Source organism: Rhinolophus sinicus, chromosome 15 (assembly GCF_057876585.1).
Source record: "Rhinolophus sinicus isolate RSI-liver-muscle chromosome 15, RSI-T2T, whole genome shotgun sequence".
Taxonomy (NCBI): domain Eukaryota; kingdom Metazoa; phylum Chordata; class Mammalia; order Chiroptera; family Rhinolophidae; genus Rhinolophus; species Rhinolophus sinicus.
This window is the reverse complement of record NC_142515.1, coordinates 103,955,093-103,971,674: the sequence shown is the minus strand read 5'-3', so window position 1 is coordinate 103,971,674 and position 16,582 is coordinate 103,955,093. Positions and strand designations below refer to the sequence as shown.

At 39.4% G+C, this 16,582-nt stretch overlaps 1 protein-coding gene across 3 annotated transcripts in view; it reads left to right on the top strand.

The window, feature by feature from the left end:
- MSRA (methionine sulfoxide reductase A) overlaps positions 1-16,582 on the top strand; it is a 337,239-nt gene that overhangs the window by 158,932 nt on the left and 161,725 nt on the right. For all 3 annotated transcript variants that reach the window (XM_074338344.2, XM_074338345.2, XM_088792546.1), the window contains exon 3: positions 6,706-6,825. In XM_074338344.2, the coding sequence (XP_074194445.1) occupies positions 6,706-6,825 (120 nt within the window). The remainder of the gene's footprint in view (positions 1-6,705; positions 6,826-16,582) is intronic.

Here is a 16,582-nt window from a genome sequence, read left to right as displayed (position 1 = left end):
CAAAAAATCTGTAAACATTAATCTATAAAGATATATGTACTGCTGTGTTCATTGCAGCATTATTTACAATGGCCAAGATATGGAAACAACCGAAGTGTCCTTTGATAGATGAATGGAGAAAGAAGACGTGATATATATGTACAATGGAATACTCCTCGCCATCTGAAAAGATGAAATACTGCCATTTGTGACAACATGGGTGGATCTTGAGATTATCAAGTTAAGTGAAATATGTCAGAAAACATCGAGAACCATATGAATTCACTCATGTGGCATATAAAACTGAAAGCAACAAATGAACGAGACAAACAAAAACCCACAGATACAGACAACAGTTTAGTGGTTACCAGAGGGTAAAGAGGGAGGGGAGTGGTAGAAGATGGAAAGGAGGTCAAATATTTGGTGATGGAAGGAGAATTGACTTTGGGTGGTGAACACACAATGCGATATATATTATATATTATGTAACATATAATGTATTATATAATGTGTTATAGAATTATGTATTACAGAATTATACGCTTGAAAGCTATGTAATTTTACTAATCAATGTCACCCCAAAAGTTTAATAAAACTTAAAAAGAAGCGCTAGGAAATCCTGACTTTCTCATAATTGGTGAAAAAGTTTGATAGTTAAATTTAAAAAATTTGAAAAGATAATTGGTACTTTCTAAGAAGGAAATAAAACTTTTGAAAGTCAAAAAAAGGGAAATGTAGAGAAATTTAACCCCAATTAAAATTTAAAACATCTGCATGACAATAGACGTCATAAGTGAAGGTAAAAGGCAAATCAGATACAAAATGATCTGTGCAAACATAAAATTGACAAAAAGTTAGTATTCAGAATATATAAAAACTCCAACAAATCAACAAGAAAAATATAATAACCTAATACAAAAATGAACAAAAGCAATTTACAAAAGTGCAAACATGAACGGCCAATATACAATATGAAAAGATGCTCAACCTTACTGGTAATTAGCCAAGTAATGTTAAAATCACAATAAGTTACAATTTTTAAACCCATATGATTGGCAAATAATTGTGTAACTTCTAACACCCAATGTTTGCAAGGCCCAATGGAGATCGCCTACATTTCTTGTGGGTCAGTTCTGCCTGTAAGCTCTTTCTGCCTGTTTTTCCCTGGACACAGGGACCCCAGAATGCCTAGGCAACAGTGGCAGCATATAATTCAGTGAACTCTTGCTGTGTTCTCTGATGAACGTGTACCTTTCTGGGGACCAGGACCTCTAACTGCAGAGCAAAGAGTTGTGGGACAGGAAGTACAAAGTCCACTAATAGTTCACTGGGATGATGATAAGTACAGTGATGTTTCCATTCCTTGTTTTCCTACTACATGTATTCTTCTGGGGAACATGGTGCCCCAGTACCTTTGGGGTCTTTGATTCAGGGCATATTCAGTGTTCTCAAAGGTATCACCCCAACCTCCCAGAGTATTCTCTCTGAACTGCTCTGGTCTGTTGCAGTGCTTTATCAATGGCAGCTTCTGGGTGGGGTGGGATATAATAAGATAGGTGGAAACGGTAGTCATGGGTCCACTGCTGCATCTTCTGTGCTCTAAACTGGGTTCCCTGGTTTGACGTAATATTCTATGGGATAGTATCTGGCTGAAATTCTGAAGGTGGGAAAGTGAAACCCCTACTTGAACTATGTGTGTGTTACTTTGAGAACAAACCACTGGCCCTTTCAGCATGGAAGAAGCCCAGCATCTCCCCCCTTGTCACTTAGTGGCTGGTTGATCACTTTGAGAAATGATGCTACATAAGGCACTTGGAGAAGATCTGTTGTTAGAAGGTTGGACATTTGGTGGTGGCGATAGTGGATAAGACTTGGTAAGTAGGAGTCCATTACTGTGCCCATGTGTGGCAGTGAAATAGGCTGACTGATGTCCACCAGCCAGGTCATTTTGTCCGCTTTGCTGTTTGGTGCCTCTTTCTTGGTGGAAGCCCTGTGGCTGGCATCAACATGTGACGCATACATCTTTATGTTGCACACTCACTCCTGCATGTGTGTCCGTGTGCTTCTACCTCAGATTTCCTTGTTCCTGATCTTTCAGTCATTTTGTTTCTGGATTCTCACTAGCCAGCTAAGCCAATGGCTACGGCCTATGAATTCATATATATTCTACACTTGGGCTACTTTTCCTTCCACATGAAGTGGGTGACTGGTACACTGCTTGAAGGTCACCAGTTGGGAGGATTTTCCTTTACCATTATCTTTTATGGCCACTCCTGAGTGGGACCACAGTGAGGCTGCTATGCATTTTTGGCTTGCATCCTAACGTATAAATCAAACAATCATAAAACAAAAATCCAACCTTTTTCTCATCCTTCAGCTGAGTGTGTAGCATCCTCATACAGCCACAGGTGTGAACTGAGGGAGTGGTTGGTGCATCCCTGATGGATGCTGTGAGAGGGCATCCCTGATGGATGCTCTGAGAGGCTGGCTACCTAGTCATCCTGCTTGCTCACGCCCTCTGGCTCTCTTCACGTATGATTCCTGATGTACAATGGCTGTTTTATGATGGATTCTTGCTGCATTCCTATTACCTTAGGATTTGGTGGGTCTGACAGGACTTGGATTTTGATGAGCAATTCCAGCCACCTGGTGTCTTGGTGTCCCATGGCGGGGCACTCTGCAATAAGCATCACAAGTACCCAGATCATGATCTTGAAATGCCTTTTCTCATTTAAGAAACTAAGCTTCTTGTGATGGATGTGTTAATTAACCTTATTGTAATAATTTCACATATATACGTGTGTGTGTGTGTGTGTGTGTGTGTGTGTGTGTGCGTGTGTCAAATGGTCATGTTGTCTACTTTAAACTTATGCAACGCCATACGTCAGTTATATCTCAGTAAAGCTGGAAATATTTTTTTAAGTTAAAAAAAAGGACATAGTACCACATAGTTTTGCCAAAGGATGAAATCTGAGTCTGATCAAGCCTCTGACTCCAGCTGCAAATTTGCAGGAAATACTGAGGGTAAATTAAGAAGTTGAATTGGCCATGAGAATGCAAATGACAAAACCCACACTGGGAAACTCTGCAGATTAAGTGGTCCATGTTTTCTTCAATGGATATTAAAAGGAAAAGAATGGAGAGGGAACTTGTCGATTAAAAGAACTTAAAGACATCAAAATTTTAAAAATTAGCAAGGCCAAGCTATAGTATTAGGATGGACAAATGGAGTGATAAAAATATAAAGATACATAAGGAAATGACTGTTACAAAATCAGATAGTGGTTACTTTTGAGGGGAGGAAAGGTGTTGGGATTGAGGTGTGATGCAAAGAAGGATTTCTGGGGTGGATTGCATAGTTTTATATCTTGACTAGGGTGGTGGTTACAAGGACATTAACCTAATAATCATTGATGTGTGCATTTCTTTTGTGTGGTTTTTCTGTATTTGTGTTTTACTTTATAATAAAATGTTAAAAATATAAAATATTTTAAAGAAAATAGTACATACTGTATCTTCTTTGATGATATTTATGTTCACTAGGCAATTGTAAATTCTGAGAACTCTGCCATAAATAATCCTGTTTTCTTTGTTTAAACACACACACAACACACACACACACACACACACACACACACACACACAAAACCAAATAATAGAATGCTTAGGCTATACTGGAAGGCAGTAGATACAACATTTGATTGCTTCAAGGAGGAGTTTTATTCTTCCAACAACCCCTTTTCTAAGTTAAATTCGTCTCCAGGAATTTTGACATTGATTGCACACCAGGTTCTGGAGGTTATTATTTCTGCCACACGTGGGCCACCCTGGGGACATTGGAGGTCTTACTTCCTCTAGCAGGGGTCTTTTCTTGATTCCTGTTAAACATCAAAAGGGGATTAAATATCTCTCTACTTGCAGCAAGTATTTTGTTTGGTTTGCCCAAGACCATTTCAATTTTATAAACCTACACCATGAGGATATAGTGAAAATACAGAGGACATAGTCTGGGGCCATCTGTGTGGAACTGTAGACAATGGTCAGGATATAAGCTGACTGCCAAAATAGCCCATCATGTACCCTGTGCATAGAATACTGAAGGCTTGCAGTTCTCCTGGTACCGTCGCTGGTAGTCATTGTATGAAATAGAAATTTTATTCAACGAACCCCACCGTCCTCTGAACTTCTGGGAGTTGAGTGCCTTCAGCTTGGTACACTGCACAACTCGGTGCATTTGTGACCTTTTATGTGCTGTAATGCTGCCCAGTTCACTTTTTGCCTATCCTTCTCCAGAGCTTTCCTGTTATTATTCCTGTGATGGTTAATTTTATGTGTCATCTTGAGCTGGCTAAAGGGTGCTCAGATAGCTGGTAAAACATCATTTTTGGATGGGTCTTTGAGGATGTTTCTGGAAGAGATGAGCATTTAAATCGTTAGACTGCGTAAAGAAGGCCTCCCTCACCAACATGGGTGGGCATCGTTCAATCCATTGAGGGCCTGGATAGAATAAAATGGCAGCAGGAGAGTGAATTCATTGTCTCTCTTTGAGCTGGGACTTCCATCTTCTCCTGCCCTTGAACATTGGTGCTCCTGGTTATCAGGCCTTTGGGTGTGGACTGGAATTATAGTCCCAGCTTCCTAGGTCTTCAGCTGGCAGTTTGTAGATCATGGGACTTCTCAACCTCCATAACTGTGGAAGCCAATTCCTCATAATAAACCTCTCCCTGTATATGTCACCATATGTCCTATTGGTTCTGTTTCTCTGGAGAATCCTGACTAATGTAATTCCCTCACCCCAGGAATGCAATGAAATAAAATTAATAGTGAGTCCTTGTTCCAGAGACTTGAGGATACTCAGTTTTTATAAGTACTCAGTAAATAGTTACATTCACTGGCAGCTAACAATTCCCTTGCAAACAGGAAAAAATGGTACCTAGCAGTGTGTAACTCAAATAATGCATATGCTTATGTTTGTCTTTGAATTCTTTGCTTTCCTTTAAACAATGTATACATTTTTAATTTGTAAAATAATATGAATCTATTACAGAAAAGCTTGAAAAATGAACAAATATTTTTATATTCTCACCATGGTAATACAATCATGGTTATAACTGTGTATTTCCTTCTAGTCTACTTTGGTCTGAATATTTTTTCATAGTTGTAATAAAAACATGCACATAATTATTTTCTCTTTGTAAATTTAGCTTTAGGTAATAATGATATACTCATATACATATTTCCAAGTTGCGTTATTATCACATAGTGATTTTTTAACTGCATCAAATTTCATCATTTGGCTCTATTATATTTTTTTAACTGTTAACCTATTTTTGGCTGGTATTTTTCCCCTCACATATGAGAAAATATATTTTTGTATGATATGTAACATTATGCACATTGTTTTTTGGTTATTGCTGCTCTGAATTTTTAAGGTAGAATATCAATAAGTGTCAAGAATTTCAGTAAACTTCTAATTTTTCTTTCAGCTGTGGCATCAAATCTAGCAAATAGTGATTGTTGAAGTAGGAGGCATACATTAATTTGCCAACTGTTGTTCTACCCAACGTCTTAATTATATATGACTTACTAATGCCATATAAAACTTGAGTGAGACACTAAACTTGTTTACATCTAGAAATTGGCCACAAGTAGTACTTGTGGACAGTTCAGAAATTCATGGTAGAAAATGAGGGTTCTTTATTTTGAGCTCAGGGAAATGTAAGTCACCAATTTTGATGTGTGTATGTACATGTGTTCTTGGGATATAGGTCTTAATTTTTATGATAGGAATCCAGTAACTACTGGTATGAGCACCATGTTTGCTAATTGAATAGAATGCTATTTTTGTGAGTTTCTTTGTTTGTTGTTCCCTCTTTCCCTGTCTTTGTCTTTCTCTCTCTTTCCTCATTCATTATATTCAGTAACAGAACTCAAAATGTTCTTTTTGGGGAACAGTGATTTATCACAAAGTTTAGAATGATTTAATTAAAAAAAACAGGACACTTATGTGAAATTGTTAATTGAATACTGTGTCAATCTGTGTTGATTTGGGAAGTTTTCCCATTTAAATCAGTAGTTTAGTGTTACCTTTCTATAGTGTTACCGCTCTTATTTTTTTTCTACTATTAATGCAAGTTGTTATGTTTGATGAGTCCATAATGAATTGAGTGTGGTCATCATCAAATACAGTTATCCTTTTACTATGTTATTTGGAAAAGTGTAGCTTTACTAACTCCATTAAAATGGGAGGCTTTCCAACAAAGGAACAAGACAAGCAAATAAACACAAACTCATAGACACAGACAACAGTTTAGTGGTTACCAGAGGGGACGGGGGAGGAGGGACAATAGATGAGGGTAAAAGAGGTCAAATGTATGGTGATAGAAGAACTGACTCTAGGTGGTGAATACACAATGTGATATATAGATGATGTATTACAGAATTGTACACTTGAAATCTATGAAATTTTACTATCCATTGTCACCCTAGTAAATTTTAATTAAAATGAATGAATAAATAAAATGGGAGGCTTTCTATGTTTTGTAAAGCAGACATTATATGCAAATAATCTTAAATAAAATTATTTTTAAATGTTAGAAGTTCTTCTTTAAAAGATAAAATCTTAGTCATGTTTGATTACTAAATGACAGGAACAACATCTCTTTTCTAGTGTAACAGAGCTTCTAATATGCAAAAGGACTAATCAGTATCTTATGTTTTTCTTAGGAATGGGCTGTTTTTGGGGAGCTGAGAGGAAATTCTGGACCCTGAAAGGAGTATATTCAACTCAAGTTGGTTTTGCAGGAGGCTTCACTTCTAATCCTACTTACGAAGAAGTCTGCTCAGGTAGGAGGAATTTGTTTTATCATATTACAAGGAGGAGCAAGGAGGAGTGGCCGGTTAGCTCAGTGGGTTAGAGCATGGTTCTAATAACACCAAGGTTGCCAGTTTGATCCCCGCATGGGCCACTGTGAGCTACACCCTCCTTCAAACAAACAAACAAACATACAGACACTGATTTAATATTAAAAAACAAAACAAAAACAAGGAAGCGCTTGCCTCTGCTGGCAGGTGAATAGGATCTTTAAAATGGACATACTAATTTTTTTGTGTTTTCTCTGTCTTCTCTTTCCCATTTCTGTAAATAGACTTCTTGGCCTCTATATTTTTAGAAGATAACAAACATCCTATGGAATGTATCATTTAGCTTTTGCTGCAGAATAATCACCCCAAAACGTAATCACTAAAACAACCATTTATTAGGTTATGATTCTGTGAGTGAGCAATTTAGGCTGTGCTCAGCTTGGCGGTTCTTCTGCTGGTGTTGTCTAGACTCACTCAAGTGACTTCAGTCAACTAGTGGGTTGCCTATGGGCTAGTTGTTTCTGGATGGCTTCACTCATATGTCTGGCAACTGATAGCTATTGTTCAATGTTTGCTGTTGGCTGTGGCCATGGGAATGATGTACCATGTGTCATCAGCAGGCTGGCCTGGTCACCCTGGCTGGGTGCAGAGGTCCCCAGAGCAGCAACAGAGGACAAGCCCTGTTCTGCTAACACTTTTCAAGTCTTTTTGCTGTCACATTTACTGTTGTCCCATGGCCAAAACAAGTCACGTGGTCTAGCCCAGAGTCAATACAGGAGGGACTTCCCAGAGGCATGTGTACAGGAAGGTATGAAGAAATTGGGGCCATTACTGCAAAAGCCTAGCACATGGGACAGGCATGTCATATACCAGACATGTTTTCCTGAGGTTAAAAATATTAAAAGCCAGGCTATAATGAAGGGATTGACAAACTATGGCCTGCAGGCTAAATCCTGCCTGCTGCCTGTTTATATAAGTAAAATTATATTGAAACATGGTCACACTCATTTATTTACATATTATCTATGACTGCTTTCATACCACAATGGCAGATGCAAGAGTCTGTATGCCCTAACAATCTAAAATATTTATGATCTGGCCTTTTATAGAAAAAAAAAAATTGGTGGCTAGGATAGGCAGATGCCCCCATGGCACATTCTAGCTCAAAATCCAGATCCCATCTCTGGATTTTTTTGTTTCTGGCCTTCAAGGATTTCCTTTACTTCTCTGCCAGCTCAGGTAGCATTTAAAATACATTTTTTTCTTAATTATTTTTAAAATTTTTAAAATAAAAATTGTATATATTTAAGGTATACAACATGATATGTCAAGCTAATTAATATATCCATCTCATCACATACTGTTTTTTTTGTGTGTGTGGTGAGAGCACCTGCCATCTACCCTCTTAGCAAATTTCAAATATATAATACGGTATTATTAACTGTCGTCAGAATGGTGGGCATTAGATCTCCAGAACTAATTTATCCTACGTAACTGAAAGTTTGTATCCTTTGACCAACATGTCCCCAATTCCCCCTACTCTTCCCCCTGGTAACCACCATTCTACTTTCTGTTTCTGAGCTGGACTTTTTTAGATCCCACTTATAAGTATCTCACATGCAATTTTTTTTTTTTCTGTGTCTGCCTTTATTTCACTTAGCATTAATGATCTCCAGGTTCATCCATGTTGTTGCAAGTGGAGGATTTCCTTAATTTTTAAAGACTGAATAATATTCCATTGTGTATATACCACGATTTATTTATTTATCTGTTGATGGACACTTAGGTTGTTTCCATTTCTTGGCTATTAGCTATTGTGAATAAAGCTGCAGTGAATATGGGAATGAAGATATCACTTCGAGGTACTGATTTCATTTTGTTTGGAGAGAGACCCAGAAGAGGGATTGCTGGGTCATATGATAATTCTATTTTTAGTATTTTGAGGAATGTCCATACTATAAAACACATTTTTAAAGAATATTTTATTCACTATCATAAGAGTTCTTAATAAGGAGGGTTTATCTAGATATATAGTCCACCATATTGACAGAAAAGGGATTTTAAAAATGCAAAAACAGTTTTACCTTGTAAAATAAGTTTTGAATTAGTTTTACTTGTGAGGGCCCTCTCAGCTGAGGGTACTGTGGAGTGAAGGTGGGGGAGGAGTTGGAATATGGAAGTTTGTTCAATAATGAGCATGTTGAATGTTTTCTACGATATGAATTCTTATTTTGAAATGAAATTTGAGCTGTGCAGCAATGAAAATTTTATAAAAATATACATGTTCTTGTTTTTCTTGCCTCTAGAGAATTGCAATGTTTTGATTAGTGTTAAGAATGTGGGGGAATATTGAACAAATACTTTAATAGTTAATCCATTTTTTTACTTTGCTTCAGTTTCAGAATTAAACAAATGCTTATGCAGAGCTATAAATAGAAAGATTTAGATGAACCCTGGAGATTGCCCAGGTGTATCCTCTTAAGTCTCAGGAATGGAAATAAATAGATGCCTTCCTGTAATTGCAGACATGATTTAATAGCTTAAGAGAAAAGGTTGCTAAGAAAATCTCCAAATATCTACTGCGTATACTATTATTCCCCAGCAAAATATGTTAATAATCTATTAGAATATTGTGATTGCTTGTTTGCTCAGACTCGTTCCAGTTCAACTCTCCATCCTCACAATGACATGATAATGCCCCTTTGTTGAACTCCTACTATGTGCCAGATACTGTAATAAGCACTTTTTGCATCTTCGTTTTTTACCATGTAATCTTCCAAACAGTTCCATAAGGTGTCTCAGTGTCTGTCTTTTATAGAGGGAGTGCTGCAGCTCAGAGAAAAAGTAACTTACCCAGGGTCTATGTAGCAGGAATCTCAAGCTTGTTAGCTCTTAGCTCAAAGTTTGTGCTATTGACCGTGGTGTAAGTCACCCAAGTGTCATCGTGTCCCAGTGATCCTCCAGTCACCTATTCACATCTTCTCTTTCTTGTCTATCCCTCATGCCTATACTTTTTAATATATTGGTGTGCTTTTTAATAACTACTGTGAAGAACATTCCAGGCATTGTTTTGTCGTTCTGATGTTTAGAAGGGAAAAAGACAAAACCCTTTTAAGATACAGTTCACGCAAACAGCTGGTGTGTTAGAGGCCTCTAGCAATAGTGAAGTATAGAAACCCGGGAGCTTGGTAAAGAACCGTCTATGATGTGAACACTGTCTGCTAAGTTAGAGGTGGCATCAGGAAGCATGGTTGTCATGGAAACTTGTTCCTGATTGGGAATAGATAGTTATAGAGTCTTACCCAGACACAGAAGGAGAGATGATTTCTTTCCCTAGGCTTTTTTGTTGTTGTTCTGATCATGAAAGGGAAAAACAAAAAGGCAGAGAGAAGCTGTGATAGAAAGGTCCCTCTGGCTCGGAAGTGGTAGAGCCTTTAGATCCCTGGGAATAGCAGGGAAGGAGAACAAACAAGGTCCCTAGCTAGAGTAATTATGGTAACCAGCTAATTAAAGATTTTTGACAGAGCAGAGAATGGGGAAGACAGAAAGCAAGTTATACTGGCTGGGCCTCCCCCACTGAAACCTTAGGTGCTCAAAGCCTTGTTGAACAAGTCAGCCCTGGAGGGGTCTAACTTTTACGGAAGAAAAACCAAGTCTCCATTAGGATACATAATAATTGCTGAGGTTTCATGCGAGAGAAGTATCAGTCTATGCTTCAGTATTTGCATTAATTTCAAAATTACTTATTCTTGTATTTATAATTAACTTTGTAAAACTTTGGTCACAACCCAGGAGTCTTTGGAAAGTTATGTATGTATGTATGTCTGTATGTATGCATGCATGTATGTATGTCTGTATTCATTCATTCATTCATTCATTCATTCATTCAAGAAGCGTAAGGACCTGAGTTGCTTGGCAAATTTCTCGTCTCATATAGCAATACACTTGAGCCTACATTACCATTTGGTTTCTTGGGGCTGGTGCCTGACGTACAGGGGTAGCACTCAGGAGGGGGTTCTCAAAATCCTTAGGACCTGCTTTGCCACTCCGCACACTCCCACTGCTAAACTATCACACGATGACGAATGTCAGAGCTTCCGCAAGCATTGTCTTGACACACAGGTCAGTTATCAGAAGCATGGAACCAGAACTGTTGACTGTAGTTTGTCGCGCCCGCTTGCTCGTGAGTGTGCACAGCTTTGGGATGAATGAATGAACCAGTGTAAAAGCGGGCTTCATATTAATGTCTGAGTGGTATTTCTGTGTGGCTGTGGATGGCCCTGTTATTCTCAAACCTGAGCTGGTGTTGCAATTAGGAACATAGAAAAGCTATATGTCTTCTAACAGACAAGGGAGGAGGTGAGCCCCATGGTGACACATGGATAGAGCTGACTCTGACATGTAAGCAGAACATTCATTAAAGGCTCACCAATGGGTCCTTTCCATGCTGGCTGATCTGCCTGATATATGTAGAAGATATAAGGGGACAGTCATCCCTCAAGAATTTGCAATCAAGTTGCCCTTTGGGAATGAAAGTATAAAATAAGCCTATAACGCAGTCGCTTAGGAGAGAGTTTGGCTTCTAGGTCTGTAGGACCTCAGAGTAAGCTGATGGAATGCCCTGACATATGTAAAAGGAAAAACAGAGGATCTCGGTAGGGAGGCTGGTCAGCCAGGCCGGCCTGGGAAAGGGGAAGTCCTGCTGGTACCCTGTGGGTTACTCTGTAAGGTTTGACTGCTGGACATTCCCAGAGCCTGACACCATGATGCTTTTAAGTTCTATCACTAACTCCTCTTCTTCTGATTCACGCTCTATAGAAACTTCTCATCTTTCCTTTGCCCTCCTGTGGCTGTTATTTGCAGAAAGACAATAAAGAGACCAGTTCAGTCAGCCAGGCAGTTCTAATTCTCATTTCGGATTCAATTAAATGCCATCCTGAGCTGTGTGTATCTCAGTCTATTATGAGTTTAGTCTACACAGGTCATTCTCTCCATATTGGATTAACCTTGGGTTGAATTAAATGAAGAGAGCGGAGTTTTCGACCTCAAAGCTCAGAGTCAGAAGTCAGACCACCGTGATTTTCTAAAGGTTGTGACTGCCTCCTCGCCTTTCGCTGGAGACACCTCACCCCTCACATGTGTCATCATTTTATGTAAACCTGTTTCCAAAATGACCATCCTCCTCTAACAGGCATTTAAACTTCTCTTCCTTGGGTTCATCACTTAGCACCATACCCAGAGCTCACAGGCTGAGAACGTTACCTCCCCTAGATGTTTCAGACCTGAATTCTGAGCTCTCAGAGAGCTGCCAACTCCTGCGCGAGGAGGCCAGTCTCAGCTTGAAGGCGAGTGGTATCATTCACAGCCACCGTTTGGCAGCCCTTTCTTGTGTCTCAGGTCTGTCTCTAAGAGATATGCTGAGAAATAATTTTAAGGCTTAGTGGCCAGCATTCTGTTCCTAAAATGATTTCCGAGGATGCATTCATTCATTTGGTGTTCTCTGAAAGCTCAGTGTCTGCGTGGCACAGGAGAACCCACAGAAACCTGGAATGGAACAGCCACGAGGAGCCTAGATTGCATGTAGATTTTCTTGGATGAATTAAGTCCACCCTTTATTGAGAATGTACCACATACATTGTAGTAGGAATTAGGGGCAGGTTATGATACCAAGTTGAGCAATGCTAGTACCTGTCTTCCAGAATTCTTTCTCTATAGTCAAATAAGAGCTTGAGCTTTCGTGTTTGTTTTAAAGAATTGTGCAGACCCTGGCTTTCTCTTCTCTCTTCTCTCTTCTCTCTCTCTCCCTCCCTCTTTCCCTCCCTCCTTCTCAAACATTTGTTATGCAAACCAACTGATTAACTGGCATGCTGTTGCTTTACTACATTGATTTTAGAAGTAATTGAGCTATTCACATTCCTGAATACCCTGATAGAGAATTATTCTTACATTTTATAATAATGACTATACAGATGAAAATATGAAAAGACATTCTGCAATGGATAAGCATTCTGGGTTAATGTCAGTGCATTAGCCTAATACACAAATAACGCCACTTCTGGCAAGAAAACCCAGGATGTTCATTCACTGGGTGATATCTTTGCGTATTTTGCTTACAGATGTTCAGAACAATTCCATGTTTAGTAGTCTATTCAAAAGCTACTAGAAATCTGCCCAGCCAAGAGGCACCGAAACTAGAAGCATGAAAGGGACTGTATAACTTTTTTCTCGTGAGTGAGATTTACACAATCACCACAGAAAATCTGAGGCCCAGATTCTTTATCAACAGAATACTCCAGGGGATTTTTCAGGCGACATGTTCAGCAGAAGTCCTGAGCAGGAGCCTGGGTCCGGGAGGAGGTGCGTGGGAATCCTCATGTCACCTTCTAGTGGTGTCAGTGCCCAGGTCATGTTTACTTCTTGGACTCAGTTTCCTCTCTTGCAAAATGGGGGCCGTGCCGCTTAATGAAGCCAATCGAGTTGCGATGAGGTTCTTATTTGAAAATAAAATTATTTCCAATTGGAAGTGGAGGATATACATGTTCGACCACTCTAGCTCTTGGGCATGTTGAAGCTAAAAATGATGGGTTATGCAACATCGCTTGGCAGGGGACGGGGGTCAGCCCACAAATTGTGCACCGTGCATTACAAAGGAAGCCATTTTCTTCTTCTCCTCTGCTGTGTTCTTAGCAGCTCATACCCGCATGCCTCTCCAAATGCATATCCTCGTTCCCCTGATGCTTCAGAGCTCTAACAAAGCATTGAATAATTTCCCCACTACCATAGAGCAACTCAGTATACTTTTTCAGTTTGACTTATTCTGAAGTGTTTGGGTGGATGTACATGTCTGTGTATCTTCCATGAGCTTAATGATCCCATTTTTCTTTGAAGTGGTGATGAGTTGTTATTAGCAGATTTTACCAACCGATGTAAAACTCTTAACTAAATTCCTTGCAGACTGCATTAAATCTCTTTTTAGTGCATGGTAAGTCTTATTGTACTCATTTCAATGTCAGTCAAGGTAAATTACTAAGTTACTGACGTATCCCTGAAAATACAAGAATTCTGGTGTTCCGTTCTTGCGCTAAGCACTTTGATTGTTTTTCGCTTCTCTGATGTTAGACATAAAATTGACCTTGAACATGTAGCAGGATAGTCAAGCAGGATGAAAATGCTTCTCTCTCTCAAGCCACCAGGCAGAAAACAAGCCCTGAGATCAGGGATCCCGTGACTCATAGTTATAACTTCCAGGACCAAATGTAACTCTTCCACCCAACAAATCCACGTAGCTGTTCAAGACAGATTAGTTCAGTGAATGGACCCATTGCCTTAAAGGACAAAATATAGGTCATGAGAAAACTGCAGGTTTTACTTTCTAAGACTCAATCACCAGAAAAGACAAGCTTGACTTCTTGACAAGGACACCATCTGAAGAACTGACATCAGGAGTCCTGGGGCACAGGCCGTGGGGGTGGGGGTGGGGGTGAAGGCAATTTCACACCTGGAAGGGACTTAGCCATCTTGTAACCCATTGGCTTTCAAAGTGGGAGACCAGAGAACCCTCAGACTCCAGGAAGGTGCTTCGGGGGTCCATGAATAATGAAATGCTTTAACAAAATAGCAAAGATTTAAGCTGCTTGGAGAACTCATTCACCCTTTTAGTTATATTATATATTGTAGTCTTGACTAATATTTCATTTTAGAAAGTTCTTTAAAATGTTTGGAAACCACCGTGACTATTTTGTCAGATGAGGAAACTGAGGCAGAAAGAAAGTGATTGGGGAGATACATTTGAGAAGAAGGGTTGAAAATTTGTCTTCCTACATCACACTGTTGCTAGAAGCCTAAATGGACAATCTGTGTCCATTATGCTTTTTTAAGTGAGGCTAGGGATCCAGGATTCAGGGTGACAGTGCCTTTTGAGTTTGAAATGCTAAAAATTCAAGACATCAATATTTTTGTCAACTAGGTCTTGGTTATCATTTCAGTTGGGCTGTTTTTTTTTTGTTTTTTCTTTTCCAAAAATTGAGTACTTGGGTTTTCTAATAAACAGTTGTTATGTCTGCTAGACGCTCTAAGTGCTGTCTGATACAGCCAGGAGCAGAGCTGAGTGTGACAGTTGAGTCTGCAAGGAGCCCCTCTTGTTAACCAATGCTTTGGCATCTCTGATTTCCCCCAGACCTAGGAATGAGAAAGGAAAATCATTAAACAAGAATGTTGTTGCCTCACTTTCTCTCAAAGCTTCTACAGATCTGACTTCCAGCCTGGGCTGTGGACCCCAAGGGCCTGCAGAGTCAGGACAAACAGTCTGCTAATTGATTTATCCACTGGACCTGGTCTGGAGACCTTGATAATCATCTCACTCACATCTGTTTTCCAGTTTTCGATCTGTAAGGGAGATGACATTGTGAGAAGTGAAGTATGCATTCATTCGGTGTTCCTGAACTCAGAGCAACTTTTTGTCATCACATGTGTCCTTCACCCCTGGATTCCAAAATTAGCGTGACTGTACATAGCGTTTTGACAGAACCACGTGGTCTCTCGTGCTCGCAGAAGGATGAACCTACCATGATAAAGTGTCATTCAAAGTTCCCCAAGTTGAAACGAAATAGATACTTTGCTAGAGATATTTTGAGTTCACCCAGGTATTTCAATCCAGCATTAGACATCACAGAGGATGAGGATTTTATATATTAGTAGCTTCACAGCAGAGAAAGCTGGCAAGCACCAAAACACCAGGCAACACAAAACTCCATCCTCAGATGGTAAAGGAAGCGTTCATGCCTTTTCTTCCTTGTAGGGTCCATTGGTCCAAGCCTCCGGTTATGATGGTGTCTGTTCTCTGTCATTTAAGTACGTGATTGTGGTGAATGAATTTTGATGGTTTATGGATTCCCTGAAGACTTGTATATTCATTGTATTCATCATATGACCTTAATATTTTCATAGTCTGTACCTTGTTTGGCTGTTCAATTCACCTCTCTCCTTGAGCAGCTTAAATCACTGCTGCGCACAGGTGTGGTGGTCAAAAGTCAACAGACCAACAGATTGGAAGTAGTTAAATATGTCAGTATTTCAGCACATTTGATGGTAAAATTCTAATCGGCCATTTAAATGGAAAATAAATTAAATGAACAGGAACGATAATAAAAACATTCTTCATACTCATTCAGCACTAGAAATTGGTTATTTTTTTCTTTGTTTCAGGATTATATTCTCAAAGATTTAGAAGGGAGATTAAGAAGAATTTGCTATAGCAAGCAGTTCTTAAAACATAATTGCAGAAACAATTGATGAATGTGCCTACACTGATTTCTTTTTTTCCAAATCACATATAATGAAGCTATCATGGACTATGAGCAAATAACCTTATAGGGGGTTGAGCGTCTCGAAGAATTTTATGTGATACTCTGGGTCTTAATTACTTCATAATGACTGACAATTTTTAGAGCCTTAGAATGAGGTTTTTCCCCCTAAGTTACATTAAAAATAAATATCTTGGTCAATGACTGCCCCATCTGCCAAGTTAAAATCATAGCAGAGGGATTCATAAGAAAACACCATGGCCCATCCTCTGAGCGAATCGCCCCGAAGGAATGGAGCAGCTCAGAAGGGGTCACTGCTGTCCGCTCGGCCAGCCTTTCGGTCTGCCTGGGCCTCACCAGCATGTGAACCAGTTACAAACCAGAGTCCCTCACGTGTGGGCTCAGCTTCGCTTAATAAATCCTGGCCTCTGCTGCGT